Source organism: Aquila chrysaetos, chromosome 13, assembly GCF_900496995.4.
Source record: "Aquila chrysaetos chrysaetos chromosome 13, bAquChr1.4, whole genome shotgun sequence".
Lineage (NCBI taxonomy): Eukaryota > Metazoa > Chordata > Aves > Accipitriformes > Accipitridae > Aquila > Aquila chrysaetos.
Genome location: NC_044016.1, coordinates 25,252,225 through 25,268,986, shown reverse-complemented (window position 1 = coordinate 25,268,986; position 16,762 = coordinate 25,252,225). Strand labels below are relative to the sequence as shown.

At 41.5% G+C, this 16,762-nt stretch overlaps 1 protein-coding gene across 3 annotated transcripts in view; it reads left to right on the top strand.

Annotated features, from left to right (window-relative positions):
• The first annotated feature begins 425 nt into the window (after positions 1-425).
• The window catches only part of PRKD3 (protein kinase D3), a 48,828-nt gene continuing 32,491 nt past the window's right edge, over positions 426-16,762 (top strand). Inside the window, exons 1-3 of one of the 3 annotated variants that reach the window (XM_030036045.2) lie at positions 426-555; positions 3,371-4,403; positions 16,300-16,438. In XM_030036045.2, coding sequence (XP_029891905.1) covers positions 4,113-4,403; positions 16,300-16,438 — 430 coding nt within the window. In that variant the 5' untranslated portion in view covers positions 426-555; positions 3,371-4,112. Of the gene's footprint in view, positions 556-1,688; positions 2,026-3,370; positions 4,404-16,299; positions 16,439-16,762 lie in introns of those variants that run through there. The other 2 variants (XM_030036046.2, XM_030036047.2) reach the window with 2 other exon arrangements.

The following is a 16,762-nucleotide window of genomic DNA, read 5'->3' as shown; positions in this document are numbered from 1 at the left end:
GGGAGCAGGGAGGCCCGGGGCGCTGCCTGAGATACAGCGGGGAGGGTGGAGGAGCTGTCGAAACTCGAGGCCGGCGCCGGCACGACAGCGAGCGGGTGCGAGCTGGCGCGGGCCCAAGTTTCGGCACGACTGGAGGCGGCGGGGGCAGGAGAGGCGAGGCAAGGGCGGCGGCGGGGCGCCAGCTGCAAGATGGAGCGCAAGCAGCCGCTGAAGGCGCCGCCCCGCCGCGCCGCGCCCCGCCGTCCCGTTAGCGGTTCAGGGCAGCAACCGCCACAGGCAAGAAAACTAACGGAAACTCTTTCGGGCAGGCCTGCGCATGCGCCGCCTCAGTCTCCGAGCCCCGCTCGCGCGAGGCACGCCGGGACTTGTAGTTCGCTGGGGCGCGGCTCCCCGGGCCAGAGCGGGGCTGGGGGACTACAGCTCCCGGCAGCCCCCGCGCCGCAGCCCGTCCCGGGCGGCTGTGGTGTGTGCGGGGAGCCGCGGGGCTGCGCGGCGGGTGAGATGCGCGCGAGGCAGCTGCGGCCGGGGGGCAGCCGGCGTCTGGCGGGGCCGCAGGTGAGGGCGGGGGGGCGCGCGCGCGCCGCCGTTGGGGCCGGGAGCCGGCGCGCGCGGCGGGGGAGGGAGGGTGGCGGCGGCGGCGGTGGTGGTGGTGGTGGTGGTGGTGAGGGGGGCGCGGGGGCCGGGCCCGCCGCGGCGGGGAAGTGCGGGGGCGGATTCGGAAAGTTCCTGCCGCGGCGGGAGCGGCGACGTCGCCGCCGCCGACCCCGGCAAGGGCCCTGCCCCGGGGGTTGTGGGGGCGGCCGCCCCCCCCCGCCGCCCCCCGCGGGGGGAAGCGCCGTCGCGGCGGCAGCTCCGCCCTGGCGCGGGGGTGCCCCGGGGTGGGGGTGACGGGCCGAGGCCACATCATCTCCGGAGCGCGGCGCCGCGGGGAGCTGTGCCGGCAGGGGCGGGTCGCCCAGCGGGGATTTAAACCCGGGACGGACGGGACGGGACGGGCGGCTGCCAGCGCCAGCCCGGACGGGGCTGCGTGACCCGCGGCAGGCAGGACGCATCCCGCCGCCGGTCCCGCCCGCCGCGGCCCGGCCTGTGGTGGCGAGGAGGCCGCCCGCAAGTCCAGCCCCGGCACCTGCGGGCGGCCCCGAGCTCCGACGGCGGGAGCCGGGCTGCTGCGCGGCGGGGGCTTCTGTCTCTCCCGGCGGAAACCGGGAAAGCGACCAGCTCCCGCGGGGGTAAGAGCAGCGGGAGGAGCCGCTCGGAGCGGGGCTCGAAGTCCGTGTCTTGTCTGGCAGGGGGAAAGGAGGGCGAGTTAAGTGCCAGAGGTTGGAGAAGCTGCCTGAAAGCCGCTTGGTTCGGGAGCAGCCCCGAAAGGAAGGGGAGGGTCAGCGCTTCTGCTGCGAGAGCAGGCTGGAAAGTGGGCTGCGAGCTGTGCAGCAGAGGAAGGGGGCAGGTGGGCTCCCTTCGTAGCCCGTGTGCACCTCTGCTTTTTGAGGTGTAGGGCTTTTTCTTACATATAAATATACAATCGTAGGATTAATATGCGCTTACTTTATTTGATGTTCAGAGTCAGTTTATCCTGACTACAAAGTGAGCAGTTTCTATGGTTTTCCTTCCTTAGAAAGATCCATTCTTTCCTACCAAGTAGCAAAAATAAACTTCATTAAAGGCTTATATGCAAATACACTTGGTATGAAAAGGCTTTGTAAATGCAAATGCATCGTGCTTTTGGTAAATATAATTAACATTCTAATTAGGCAGCTGTAGGTGAGCTTTCACAGCGTGTTTTCACTGTCTAAATTAAACTTGCTTAGTAGACCCGTTAATTCTTTCACATCGTATGGCTTTTCTATTTTCTGTTACATTGGTTAGGCATTATTGTTTTTTAATTCAGATCCACCCCTGAGGCTTGGTGTTTGCTGTCTCTGGTATCTGTGGGAAGTGAGGGAGAGAAAAGCAATGTGTAGAACACAAAAATAAGTCCTCTTCAAGCAAAGTTGAAGGCACTGTGAAGCTGCTTTCTTGAGAAAGGTGCTTAAGTCTTACTGTTGCTTGCCCTCACTCTTCCTATTTATGACCTTCACCTCTATCGTGTTTTGTTTAGTGTGTTCTTTAAGGCAGAAGTTGACTTTTCAGGTGTTGTTGGTAAATGTCCAGCAACTCTTGAGTATTTGAAGACAACAGTTTGTAGATACCTGTGCTGAAAATCCAGAAGGTATCAATTTGTTCTCTCCTTTGGAGCCTCTGTTAGGAATTTTTATCACAGAACCAAGAGCTTATTTTCCTTCCAGCACTGCAATTCATGTACCTCTCTTTCCTTATCTACCTTTTAGAATGCAGTGGCAGTGGGGTTTTGAGTTATTACACTGGTAAATACCAGGAGTGCGTAATCTATTAAATGGACTGTTTTACCAGTTGTCAGCCTTATTTCTAGTAAGGACAGTTTATGTTGTGTATGATAAACTGTGGCATTTCTTTTCTAAAATTTAATTTAATTTAATCTTAGTAATATACTTGCTGAGATTTTTTTGTATGTAAGGGAAGGAAAAAACACATGAGCTTATTGATTTTGGTGTCCTATATGGATCTATGCTCCTTTAAAAACTGTTAGTGATACATAATATCTATGTACTTGAACCACTTTTGCATTCACAGCTAACTTTATGTGGCAGAAGCTGCACGGGGAATCTAAAAATGATTCGTTTCGCACATTTCAGTTGCTCATGAAAAGTTTGAAATACTGAATCAGGTAGCACAGCATCTTGTAACAAGATGCTTATAAAATGATCTATTTTAAAAGTTTGTTGCAGACTTGCTTTTTAATCAGACATGAGTATTAAATGATATTTTTTTCCAAAAGAACGAATGCTCAATTGTATGCTATGCATATCTTCCTACAGTTAGAGTTTGTGCAAGATGTTCTTCAGTTGTCTTGAACAAAAGTATTAAGATGGTATCCTGAGTACATGCTACACAGAGGTTTTTTGAGTTTTGACATTATGGGTTTTTGGACATTTCAATGCATTTAGTAAATTTCCTTCCCTACCCACCAGGTTCTCAGTGTACAACTACAGAGCAGAGCTATGGTCTACTTCCCGCTCCCCCCCCCCTTAACTATTAAGTGCTTTTCTCTGCTAAATTACTGTTAATTAAAAGATGTGGTAATGTATTGGGGAGTGTTAGGTCTGATTTGTCTTGGGTATCATGCAGTGGGAAAACAGTTAAGTTCAAGTTATAAGTACAAAATGTTACTAACATAACATATTTGAGTACAAGGAATTGGTGATCCTGCTGCTTCAAAGTAGAGTGGTTATGACATTGCTATGCAATTTTATGCATTTTATGTGGAATAACAACTTTATATTTTCCCCTACAGGCAGAGTACAACATTTCAAAATGCTGGAGATTATCGGGGTGAAGCTAGAGATTACATTTAATGTGATTGTGTCTTCAGACGTTCTGCTCCTGCATTTCATGAGCTAAAATATTTTATAAAAATGAAATCAGATATCTTCACTGATCTCCAAGTTAACCATGTCCTGTGAATTCAGAGAAGACTTTCTGAAGGAGGAATAGATTCATCACATACGTGGACTTTTGTTGTTGCTCAAGGATACACTTTTTTTTTCTTCATTCTAAAAGGCTATCTACATGAAGATAAATCTGCATTTAAGATATGATTTGTGGAATTAGGTGAACAAGGATATTTTTAATGAGTTACTGACAATTATTTCCATCTGTGTTTCCAGCTTTTTTTTTAATACATAAAAATGAAGGACAAGTATAAAACAGTAGAGCTGATGTATTTCTGTGAGGCCTTTATGTAAGCCTCTGTTGTCCGGACGTGGTGCTAAAGGACAGGCAATCTGCTTTTGATCGGCTGATTGTAACTGCGGAAAGAGAACCTTTAATTTAAAGTAACTTACGGCTGAAATTATTTTGCTCTTTGGCTTGCACAGAATGAAAGGGAAAATTAAGTTTTACTGGTCAGGGGCATTTTACTGAACTAGAAAGGGACAGTTACATTATCCTTGTTTCCATTTCAAACCAAGAACTGACAACATATTTTTCTTAGAATTTGACTACTAGGGAGATCTAGACAGAGTAAAGCAAGTCAGATGTCAGCAAACGACTCTTCTCCCCCATCCTTACAGAAGTTTTCCCCACCTACGTGTCATGCTGCTGCACCACAAACCCCAACTTTGTCTTCAAGTCCCCAGTCGGGGCTCTCCAGTCGACTCTCCAATGGTAGTTTCAGTACCCAGAGCCTCACCAACTCCCGGGGCTCTATGCATGGGGTCTCCTTCCTTCTGCAGATTGGTCTCACTCGAGAGACTGTCACCATTGAAGCTCAGGACCTGTCCCTCTCTGCTGTTAAAGACCTCGTGTGCTCCATAGTTTACCAGAAGGTATGGTATAACACTACCACGTCCTGCTGATGGCAACAGTTGTTTTGTAACAGACTGCTAGGAAAAACAACACGTGACTGGAATATGCCAAGAAGTTTGGTACAGTGACAAAGATCCATGTTAGATGTTTGCAGTTATGCACAAAGAAATTTTGTTAACTCCCAAGATAGAAGCTTTTAAATTAAAAAGGAGTAAACCCTCCTGTTACTTTCTTGCTTGTGAAATCTAGTAAAAGAAGATGTAGTAGTAAATTTTCTGCGAGGATTAGTTTTCACAATATGGAGAATATGCTTTTTCCTTTCAGTGATTGTCACTGATATCTTAGGTTTTTACTGGTTTATGCTCATTCCTGTTAAGGAGTATTCTTGGAACAGTATAGCCAGCTGTAATGAAAGGACCAATTGTGGCTACAGAAATGCATTGCAGGCCTGCGGACTTGCATGATCCTAGCTTTTCTTTTTGTTTCTAGTTAATAATTAAAACCCCCACCGAACAGTTAATACTGTCCTAGTATTGTTATTCCATATAAGGAATACATGCGTTACTCTTTTTATGAGAGGATTATTATCAGCATAATTTCTATTAAGAGAGGGTCAACCATGAAATAAAAAAAATCTTAACCTACTTTTCAAATGTGTCTTGGTTAAGCTGTTGCAAGTTCTGACTCTCTAGGAAGGAAATATCATTGATCTTGCTGTTTTTGCGTCCAAGTTTTATCTTTATTTAGGTTAGGTAGGTTAGATCCTACTAAGCAACCTGAAAAGTAGTTAACATTGTTTCACAAAATAATGAAGAAATAATTGTTCTTTTCCCTCAAGGTCAGGGGTGGATGAGAGGGAGGGTGTTGCAGGTAGATTATTTTATAGGGAATTGTTTTCTCCGTGTCTTTCATTGTAGTGATTGGTATTTATGGTTGATTAGTTTTATTAGATGGTTCTTTTTCACTTAATAGCTTGAAAGAAAGTAAATGCAAACATTATATGAACTTTCATTTGCACATGCTTGTGTATCTTTTTTCCCCATCTCACAACTTACTGCATCTTCCCTATTTTCACAAAATAGTTGGCAAGCAAGCTGATTTTGTAATAACTTTATGGGCTACCAAAATGTAGTTCAGCATGTTAGTTCCTTTCTGAAGAGACAAGTTATTTGGGTCAACTTTTTTTTTTTTTGGTACCATGCATGTTAGGTGCACTTTTTTGCAGCCATTTTAGGGGCTGCTTTTTCTTTCTGTATCAACAGAAATCTTCTGTTTCTTCTTTGCATCTGCATATTTCCTGTCTCCTATCTTAAAGAAAGATGAAAACAAATACATTCACACTTTTCTTTTTCCTTTCGGTTCTTTTGACAGGCTCAGCTAAAAATTTAGCTCCGGTTCTTGTTTTAGCTCAAGAAACTTTTTATATGCTGAGCCTAATCTACTGCAAAACTGATGAGGATTTCACGATCAGTTTTCCTCTTTTGTCTGGCTTTGATTCAGTTTATGCTCTCCTGCAGCTGGTGCTACCAGTAAATGACTGCTCAGTGAGAATATGTTTGCAGGCAGCAAACTGATCAGGAAACAACCTTATGTGTGGTGGATTCATCTTTCATAAGTAGTTTTGCAGCCAGTGCACAAGTGGCAGTATCTTCCCTCTGCCCTGTATCTGACAGCAGTATGTCCTGCCGTGACTTTTTCTCTTAGATCTGGTGACTGTTGCAAGCATATTAAATAATCTAGTATTAATACATAATTTTGTTTTTATGTAAAAATTGTAAACTGTGTTCTTCTGTGTACTGTCATGCATATGGCTGCCTGTTTTTTCCAGTTGAAAGCTTCGCAGCTATTGGGTATGCCTTTGAGATTCAACAGTGTTAAAGCTTCCCTTTCCTTTGGTATTCCACAGCCTGCTTAAACTGTCTTTTCTTGACTGGTTCCTGGCTCTCAACTTCAGAGTACTATATAGTTTGTTCTTGTGACAGTTCTGTAGTTAGCAGTATCTATTTACTGTTGCCCTTCTTTAATGAAAAAGGAGAAATATCTTTTTTTACTTGGAATAATTTATAGCTTTTCGTCTTGAGTGGTGTCTTTACTAGAATTAAGTGGAAGTTTCCTTGCTTGTTTTTAATAGTGCTTTTAAATCACATTTCAGCCTTGTATTTCTCTACATATCTGGAACAAAAAAAAGTTTCAGGTATCTTTCCTCATTTTCTTGGGAGCTGGAACTGTCTGCCTAACTCTATTTCAGGCTACAATTACAGTATCAAAAGCATTGATTAGGACTTACAGCAGATCTCTGAGGAGGCTGGATTTTAACCTTTGTAAAAGTAATTATAGCATCCTCAGAAGTCTGGAGAAAAATAATTTATGCCTTACCTTTATTTCAGGGGAAATTAATCAACTGGGGAGGGAACAATCCTGCAAAAGCCTGTGTTGGAGGGCAGTTTGGTTAGGAAATAAGTACTGTGTTTACCTAATGCATTTTCATAGCGCTTTCTGTATTGCCAGTCTCGCCATATTGTTGATGGTTGGCTGTGCTTCCTGCTTCAAAGGCTACTGTTTGGTGTAGCTTGTTCAGGTTTTGCAGAAGGGTAATTAAAAGTAGCATCAGCAGAACTGAAACTAAAGAGATGTGGCTGCAAGGAGAGCAAGATGAGTAATGCAAATATTTGATTTGTCTCTTAGCTCTGTTAAAAATATTCTAAACATTGGGAGAGGAGCAAAAACTTTTTTTTCGTGTTTAAAGTTAAATTCAGGGAGCACTATGTTGGGGGTATTGTATATTGGAATGCTTAATAGAAGTCCTCAGAAAAAACAAACTTTAGACTTTATAGGGATGCTTCAAAAGATTCTTGGTTATAGTCTCAATCTATCTTCTCTGTTCATTCCTTATCTAGACTGCTCTATGTTAAAGTACCAGACATACAGTTCTCAGGGGGAGTCTGAAGAGGAACCAAAGCATGACCAGATATGACTGCTGGAATAGACGGAATGTGTTTAGAAGCAGAAAAATGTGTAGCATAAGTTGTAGATGGACAGTGTGTGTCCTTGCACATTGATCAGATATTACAGAGGCAAGTTCTTAATCCTGTTTTGTGTTTAAATACTGTTTCTTCATTCCTCACATGAGAGGACATGAAGTAGAACATAGGGCTTACTAGCTTAAAACCAGAAACTCGCATGTGGTGATACTCCACTGCCTGCAAACTAAGAATTATGTAGGACAGCATGCTATAAAGGCTTTAGTCTAACTTATTTATTTTGTTCTAGTTCAACTAACAGCTCTAAATGAAAAATATGTGATTGTTCTGTGCTATTACTTATATAGTATCAGTACCTGCAAGATTTATCATAACTTTTTTCTTAAAATTACGAATCTTTACTTTCATGGTTCTGAAACTTCCCTTATCTACTTTTTTTATCTACAAACTTGTCCTTCATCCTTCTCATTTTCAGTCATACTCAGCATCCTCCTTCTTTACATACCTTTCCTCCAATGGCTTTGCTACATTTTGCTCTGAAATAGGCCAATTGCTTTTCTACCTTAGGGTGTTTGCCTGAAATTCTTGTGATCCTTTCTAACCGTTGCCTTCTCTTTGACTTGAATACTTATACACAGTTTACCTGTACAATCTGTTTCTTAACCTTCCAAACTAGTTTTTCTACCTCACTGAACCCACCCAAATGGTCACCACTTAGCAAAGTCAAAGAGATATTTCTTATGTCTTACTGATTAACAAATCTCTCTCGGATTTTTCTTCTGTGTTTTCATAACATGGTGCTCTCATATGTCTTAAATGTAAAAAAGAAAAAAAAAAACCACAAACCAAACTTATTTTCTCACTCTCTTCCTCGTCTTTATCTGCCCTTATATATTTCTAGTGTTTCATTCACGTTTGCTGTACTTGTTTCCTCTCTATTTGTCTTATCGAGCTTGATCCAGCTTAGTATTTTTTGGTCTATCTTGTGTCTTATTTAGTTCACCTCCAAAAGTAATTTTTCCTTTCATGGCTTGCCTCTTTCAGGTTTGTTCTTAAACCTTCTCTACCAACAATGTTTACAATTCTGCTATTGCTGAACTTTTCCGTATGTAGTGTGTTGGGTTTTTTTCATTTCTTTCTTCGAAGTAGTTGCAAAATTGTCTTGCTTATGTATAGGCTTGAAACCCTTATCTAGCACCTGTTGCTTTCATTTTGATTCCTGTAACTCTTCTGTATTTGGTGTCTTTGCTTTTGCTAGCAATAGTACTTTTGTTGTCTTAATTTTTCTTCATCCTAACATGATGATTCTCTTTCAACTGCACATGTAATTGTCTGTCTCTCAACAGCAAATTAATGATTGTCTATAATCTCATTTCTACTTGATTACTGGCTTTCTTTGTGCTGCTTTGTTCTTTCATTTTATTTTTTTGGCTATTTTTTCCATGTTGGGTTTATTGGTCATTTTTCTCTCTATAGGCAGAGTCCTTAAGTTGTCGTTGTTTACTTTAAATATTGTCTCTTCTCCCAATGGTACTTATGCTTTCTTACTAGATTGTTTCCTGCCACATTATGCTATTTTGACTTGCCTGAATTCAGGCCTTAATCTGTCAATAGCCACTTACACAGGTACTTAACATGTACATACTCACATTTATTTCTTCAAGACTCTGAACTGTGTAAGCTGTTGAGAACACAATCACTGGAAGTATAGCTGTGTTTAAAAGGAGTTAAATTTTGCACTTTTTTGATAGTCCTGCCTATTATTTTAATTAGACTAGGCGGGATTTCATTTTTGATAATTGGAATATGACTGAAGTCCTTGGATTGTTTGGAAAACTAGCCAGTTTCCTTTGAAGATGAAGTAGACTGGGGTGCAGCAGGGAAGGAGATGAGGAGATGTGTTCAAATATTTTGCTTTGATAATCAGGGGAAAAAAAGTCTGACATGAAGAACACACAAATAGATCTGTAGAATTTGCTAAGTGACAATTAACTGTATACCTGTATTATTCATATACCTAAGAACTCAAGCTTTAATGCGGCTGAATTAAAGTTGTTTGGATAGCTAGCTTTTCAGTGAGTGCTGCTGAAGGGGAAAGAAGTGTTTATTTTAAAATACTTTAAATTGTAATGTAAAAAGACCAAAACATGTGGAATGAATATGAGCTGTCTTCCAAAGGTTTGGACACTGTCATGGTAATGGCTATCTAACCAAATTGTGGCAGAGGTGTTGACTTGAAGCTTAATATGATTTCTCAAGTGTTAACAGATGTTTTACTAATAAAATATTGAGAAGTAAAGGATCATATTATAAGGATCATATTACAATCCATCCGTGTTACAAATGGATCTCTACAACTCTTGCAGTAACAACTTAATTTGGTGTGATAAATAGGCAACAGTACTGCAGCCATCCTTCTCGGTGCTTCTCCAGGTTAAGCTTGTAATAGTTCATGGTGCTTGTTTTTGAATGGCTCTAAAATTAATGCAAATCATGTTTTGTATTCATCATCTGTGCTCAAATCTTCTTTCCCCCCTGTTGGTCTGCCTTCTTGACTTGTCATCTGCTTTCTTTGTGTGAGCTAAATATGGCAGCAAAGTAATAGAGAGATGGGGCATGAGAAGCAAACATGCCTGTGAGAAGATGACAGCTGGGGAGTACTGGGGGCACAGAGTTGGTATATGCGGAGCAGATAAGCATTTCCAACGTGGTAATAGGTGTGTATGCTGGAAAACCTAGCCAAGCAGTAGTCCCAGTATGTCTGTACTGAGGCATCTGGTGAGGGAAAGATCTCATGCAACATGTTTGAAGCTAATTGTCTGTGTGATAATGTGATTTGGCACACGGTTCTAAAGAGTAGGAGTGAATAGCTGGGTAGGGACACAGGATAACAGATTGGAGTGATTTCAGTGAACGAAGAGACTTTCCAAGGTAATGGGTGTTTTGCACCATTAGACTTTGGAATTAACTTTCAGTGGTTTGAAGCATTTGTTTTGAGTTATGATGGGTCATGAGATATTGGACCTTGAAACAATATTCGCCTACGCTTTTCCCTAGTGTGAATTTTTGGCGACTGGTCCAGAACTTTGTAAAGTAAGTCCTGGAACTTGAAGTAGAGGGATTTTTCAGTTACTGCCAAGATAGAGAGAAGCCTCAGTTGTGTTTTGCTCCAGCAATACTGGCTGCTGTATATTGAGTTTTTCTGGGTAAAAAGAATGGTGTAATGCACAATCAATTAAAACTAGACATACCGTAACTTGCAGTATAAGCATTCTAGATAACATCAATTGTTTTTCCTCAGTGTAACTGCAGTAATGCGCTAGTAGTGTTACTTGTGCTAGTACCACCCAAGTACAAAGGATTGCATACATTCTTTACATAAGTTGATGATATTGGTGTACCAGAGATGAATTTTGGCACAGTCTATTGCATACGTAGACTTCCCGCAAGTGATTTCCTGTAGTTAGATGCTCTTTTGGAACTGTTAACATTGGGAACAGTCTCCTTTTTGCTTTTAGGAAACCTAGTAATACTGGGATTAGCAGTTATATGTTCTGAGTCACTGTGCAGATACTTTGGGCTTTTATGCAGGAAAGTAATAGCTGTATAATCCCGTAAGATAAAAAAGGCTTTAAAAAATTCTGCTTTGAGTTTTTTTTTTTTTCAAGTTTACATTATAAGCTCCTAACACTTCAGAGGAACTGTGTAGTGTTCTTCCTTAACAGCTTCATGTAACTGAGCATAAGGAAGGCTATAAAAGCTGTACTTTTCTGCAGTACGCGAGAGAAAAAATTGGTAGTGTACAACTTGAACATAGTTTCAGCTTTGCGTAAAAGTTCTGTTAAAAGACACCACTTGAAATAAAAGCCTTGTTAATCGATGAGGTTATTCTTGGCCAGCAGTCCACACACAGCCTTCTGGCTAAGGTGCTAGCGAGGAATGCTGTATTCCCACATGTACTGGAGAGCGGAAGAGAGAGCAGGGCGCTGCAGGTCTGTAAGGAGCCAAGCTGCTTGCACAGCCTCCCCATCGAAGCCTGGCCAAGTGCCTTAGATGCGGGCTCTGACGGGCCACCTGCAGCTCATCAGGGCCGGCCATGCAGAGGGCAGCCAGCCAGCGCTTCCATTGCTTGGGCGCACAGGACTGTAGTGGGGGCAGAGGAGAGTAATCTGAGCTGAAGTATGTGGAAAGGAGCGGTCAGAGGCATCTTTGCATTAGGGTCTGTTCTTTTATAACAGGGGAATTGTGGCGGGAATGAGTGCAAGGAAAGGGCAGGACTTGTTCATCAAACTTGAAAAGTTTTGTTAGGGATAATTGAATCCAACAGCCTCCTGGCGGAGGTGAGGCTGCTGCAGGTCTGTGCCCGAGGTCCAACCAGTAGCAAGATTGACCATGTATTCCCAGTAGGCACAGGCACTTGGATAGAGGTGTGCAACGCATACGTGTATAGACACAGATTGTCACAGGCAGACACACAGAGCACTCACATGAACACAAACAGCAGCAATGGTCTTGTGCTGTACCCTTCTCTGGTGGTTTAGGATGAAGGTCCGTTAGTGGGAAAACATGCAGACACCCACACACCCACACGGAAAAAAGTGGATGTCTCCAGCACCTGGGCTCACACACTCTGCCCAGTAGCAGCTCCTGGATCTTGGTCTTTCCAGTTGCTGGCACCTGCATATTCAAGCTACTGGGGCCCACTGCAGTTGTTGGCTCTTGATTTCACTCAATCTGGTCTCTCCAGTCGCTGGCACCACAGCCACATGGGTCCTCTGACCTGTGGTCTGGCTCAAGTTGCTGGCACTCAGAACCCTGATACACACATGTGTGCTCAGAATCAAACCCATCATCCAGGAAAATAGTTAGAAATGGAATTTAATGAAAAGATAGTATAGATGGTGCTGATCAGGCACGGGACATAGCCAAACAATTGTTCTGACCAGCCCCTGTTTACAGCCTTTTTTATCTTCTTATCCTTCTATTATTATCCTTATTTTATCATGTATTATTTTATTATATTATCCTTATCCTTCTGTTTTTTCTCTACATTTGTTGTTCCCTGAATCACCTCTTTCCTTGCCTTTGGTTCCTTCCATAAACATCCCATAATAAGTATTTTACAATCCTAATTCCCTGGCATCTTATAATGTGTCCCATACCATTGGGCAGCAACCCCTCTCAGTCCAAAAGGTGCTCTAGTGTTGACTTATTTTGATGGGTTTTATTGGCTGGAAACTTGGGCTGAGGCTCTGCTGTGAGAGCCCTGGGAGGGACCTGGACAGGGTATCTTTTCCTTGGAGTCCTTAATTTGGGTTCCCCACCTGCCTTTGTGCCTCTCTGCTCCACTGGCATGTGGAGATGGGCCTTTGGTGGGCTGACAGCTCCTGTGATGGCCCTGGGAGGAGCTGGACAGGGTGTTATGTGGCTGCCCCACCTGTGTTGTTCCTCTGTGCTCCATTGTGGGCACGCAGACAAGCACCTAACCTAACAGGCAGGATAGTTAAGGAAGCTGTTGCAATGTTCCTTAGCTATGGCTGTTCCTGTTGTGGATTCAGGAGAACCTTGTAGCAACTGCAACTCTGTAGTACCAGTCAACAGGTTATCTCTATTCTAACACTTCTAGTTTTTGGAACTATTGTTTCAGAAATGAAGATCAGGCATGCACGATGCATAGAAAAATGTGTCCTGAGTGAAGTCTGTCACATATATCTATAGAAACTGTATACAGAGTCTGTGTTTCATGATAAGCTTCTTGCAATAAATGCTAGCATAGATTATTGTTAGTCCTGGGCTTGTGATTCTGTATCTTAGTCTAGAAGTTACTGATCAAGCTGAAGCTTGCAAATAGAGGGAATTATCTTTTATGAGGTTAAATATTACAGTTACAAAACCAGACAACCTTTCACAGTCATTTCATCCATGAGTATGTATAATTGTTTTGAGAGAAGAGGGCAGTAAAACATGTCACTACAGTATCATAAGCATTCACAATATACAGCTGAAAAGGTCAAGTTAATTAACATAGAACCAAAGGTGGATGTTGATGCCAACAGTTCTAACAATCTATAATAGATGACTTTGCTTTTTTTACAATACTTTTTTCCATAGAAATTAAATTAGCCTTTGTCTGGACTTTATTTGAAAACCAAATCTTAATTATAGGCATTATACTGTTATTTACAAACTTTGGAATTAATGTTGATGCTGCTTTCTAAGGAATGTAATGTCTCATTTTTAATGATTACACTTGCTGTCACAAAGAAGATTTTGAGTATTCATCTGTAACTTTTGTTTATTGTGTCAGCTAATGCTTTTTAGTCACCAAAATTAATGCAGTACGTTTAAAACATTTTAATAAATCCAAGATTTGTACAAGAGAATGGGTAAATGGTGCACATGCAGAATACATATGGTCTTAGCATTTAGAATAAGTGCTTCTTGGCATGTCATTACGTGACCTGGTTACTGGGGTTGGGGATTATGTGTAGGGATGTTCTGGCAGCTGCATGATAGATTTATGGTCTCAAAGAATGAAAAAAAGAGAAACAAAGACGTATCTTTATCAAAAGAAGGAGGCTTAAACCTGTGAAATATCTTAGAGGTTCCTTAAAATCTGTGGTTTGTAGGTGGTGCTGTGAAATTAATACAAAGAGGCAGTAGTTCATGCTGATTCCCTCCTTGCAGCTGAATTAATATCAGCTTCAATAAAAAGCGTCATGTTTATCTGCAGGCAGATACCGTATTCACGTTGACTTTCTCTCCCTTTTGTTGGAATTAAGTTTTTCAGCAGCACAATGCAATTGATATACTATAAATAAAAGTTATCCTGAGGATACATTTGATTGTAGCATTGATGTGGTAGCTTCCTCTTGTTGATACTAGCATTTAGATGTGATACCTGGCGAAACAGTGTCTATAGTATTGAAGAATAAAACCTCACAGCACTTATTAAAAAAATGTAAACATGATTTGTTTTTGAGGCACAGTGGAATTTTGAGTTAGAGCTTAAAGCAGGTTTATGCACTGTTTCAGGTATGAAGAACTGTCAGTTCCCTTGGAAGGCTTACTAGTGTGCTGTATCTATGCATGTTCTGAATATGAAGTCAAGTCCTGTGCATACTTGCAGAGATACTGAGACATGTATTTGGGCAGCACAGCTAGTTCTCAGGCTTTTTATTTGCTTTCCTAATACAAATAATCTTTGGGCGATTGGGAAAATGTAATTTTCAGAATATTCATGGATATTTGCTGTTTATCAAGACCAATCAGCGGAGAGTACACTGAAATAAAGTATGGTAAGAGAGGAGTTCTTACAGGTAATTCCAGATGACTGAAGAGATTTTAATCAATAGCATTTTATTGTATAAAATTTTAAAAAGCATCTGGTTTCGGGGAGTATAATGCTGCTGTCATATCTGTACTGTCATGCCTACTGTACAGATACAAGAGAGTGTCAAATTTATGTAGGGAACCTAAGAGAGAGTTGGGAGACAGAGGAAGCAGCCTGCTGCTTTGGCATCAGCCCAGTAAATCAGTTTCTTGGTGCTGCGGTTAAATATCTGCTGGTGTCAGTATAATGTTGTGACGTCTGTCTTTTACTTTTGCTTGGATTAAAAGGCACAAATTCTGCATCTCTTTGTGACAGTCCAAGTAGATAGTATGCTTTCCAGAGCGTGGGGATTCTTTGGTATTATGTGTAATGTAAATGTGTAAGGGTGTGCACACCAAAACAGAGAAGGCCATCTTAATATTTTGGATAAAATTGCTACCAGAAGGAGGAAATTATTTGCTCTCTGAATGGGAAGGGAGTGTGAAGACAATGGGCATGACAGATACCTTCATTATGTCTTTGATTTGGTAGAAACAAGTCCTTGACTACTTTAGTTAAGGACAATTAATATACCACAAGCTTCATGCAGTTTAGACCCTGTTGCTTACTGACTGTGCAAGACCTAAATTACCAAACTGTAGTCTGTTATCTAATTAATTGGAAGTTTGTTGTGTGCTTTTCCATACTTTTTCCCACATTCTTCCTGTTTTCTTCTATGGAGCACTTCTGTATGTGTGTTCCCACCTCGAGTTTGAATTCTGGTTTAAAAAAAGAAGGCCAAAGGAGCTGGTTGATCGTTACTCATTTCTCTCCAGGGTCTATTCCTGCTCTTTTTCTCTGTGAAATGTCTTGTTTACTTTTAACCTTCTCATTTTAAGAAGTTTAATTCACACTTGACAGTATTTTGAAGAGTGGGGAGAATACAGAATAAGAAAGCTGTTTTCAGTGAAGTGTCATGGAGAAATGGCATGTTACTTAGTGTATCTATCCCCTCTATGGATTTTCAATATTATCTTCTGTCCATGTGGGGAATCGAGTTTTCCTTTTCTTGCCTCTGCAGATCTAAACTATAGTAGAACAACGACATGGAGCCTCTCTTGGTTTGCCCCTCGAGAAAAGTGTGGCAGGTGCTGCTGGAGTGTCTCAAGTTGAGTACCCACCTGACCAGAATGTCTGTAAAATAAGGATTACAGGTGGTGGTATCCGAGTTAAAGATCTGCATTGGCTTTCACGTGCCAGACTGATTATGCAGGTCTGAGAGATTAAAAACCCAAAGAAACAAAAACCCTAACTTTTTTTCTTTTCAGGTTTGAAAAAAGTGTCACTGTTGGGGGTGGGGGGGAACAGGGAAGAAGTTGGTATTGATGGGTTTTATATGTTTTGTTTTGGTGTGGTGTTTTTTTTGGTTTTTTTTTTTTTTAACCTTACCTTTTTATGCTACATTTCAGTGCAGAAAATGCTTCAGTTCCTCAAAAATAAGCAGATCAATTTTGTTTCCATGGAACACTTAAAACACTCAAGTTCTGTAGCTGTTATTAAAAACATTTATGAATAGGATTATCAAAGAGCACGTGTTAATTTAGAGTTTGCTTTCTATTGCAGTTCCCAGAGTGTGGTTTCTTTGGCATGTATGACAAAATTCTCCTCTTCCGTCATGACCTGAACTCAGATAATATTTTGCAACGAATTACATCAGCAGAAGAGATACATGAGGGAGATCTTGTTGAGGTTGTACTCTCTGGTAGGTATTGTTGTAATAGTGGAACAGTGCTTTATTCAGTAAATTAAAAGAAAATAGTACTGTATGGGCCATTACTATCATGCTTGTCTTGAGCTCTTTGACTTAAGTCTTATACTGGGTCACTGTTTTGGGGTAGAGGGTTCCAAGAAAATCCAAGTGGTACTGATGCTTCAGCACTCAGTTTTGTTATTGTTTCATTGTCATGTTTTAATCTTCTTCAGGTTTATTCTTATAGATAAATCTGAATTCTAAGAATATGAATTTATAATTATAATATGTTTATTATTATAATTGTTGAAACTGAAATGAAGGTAGGATTCAGAA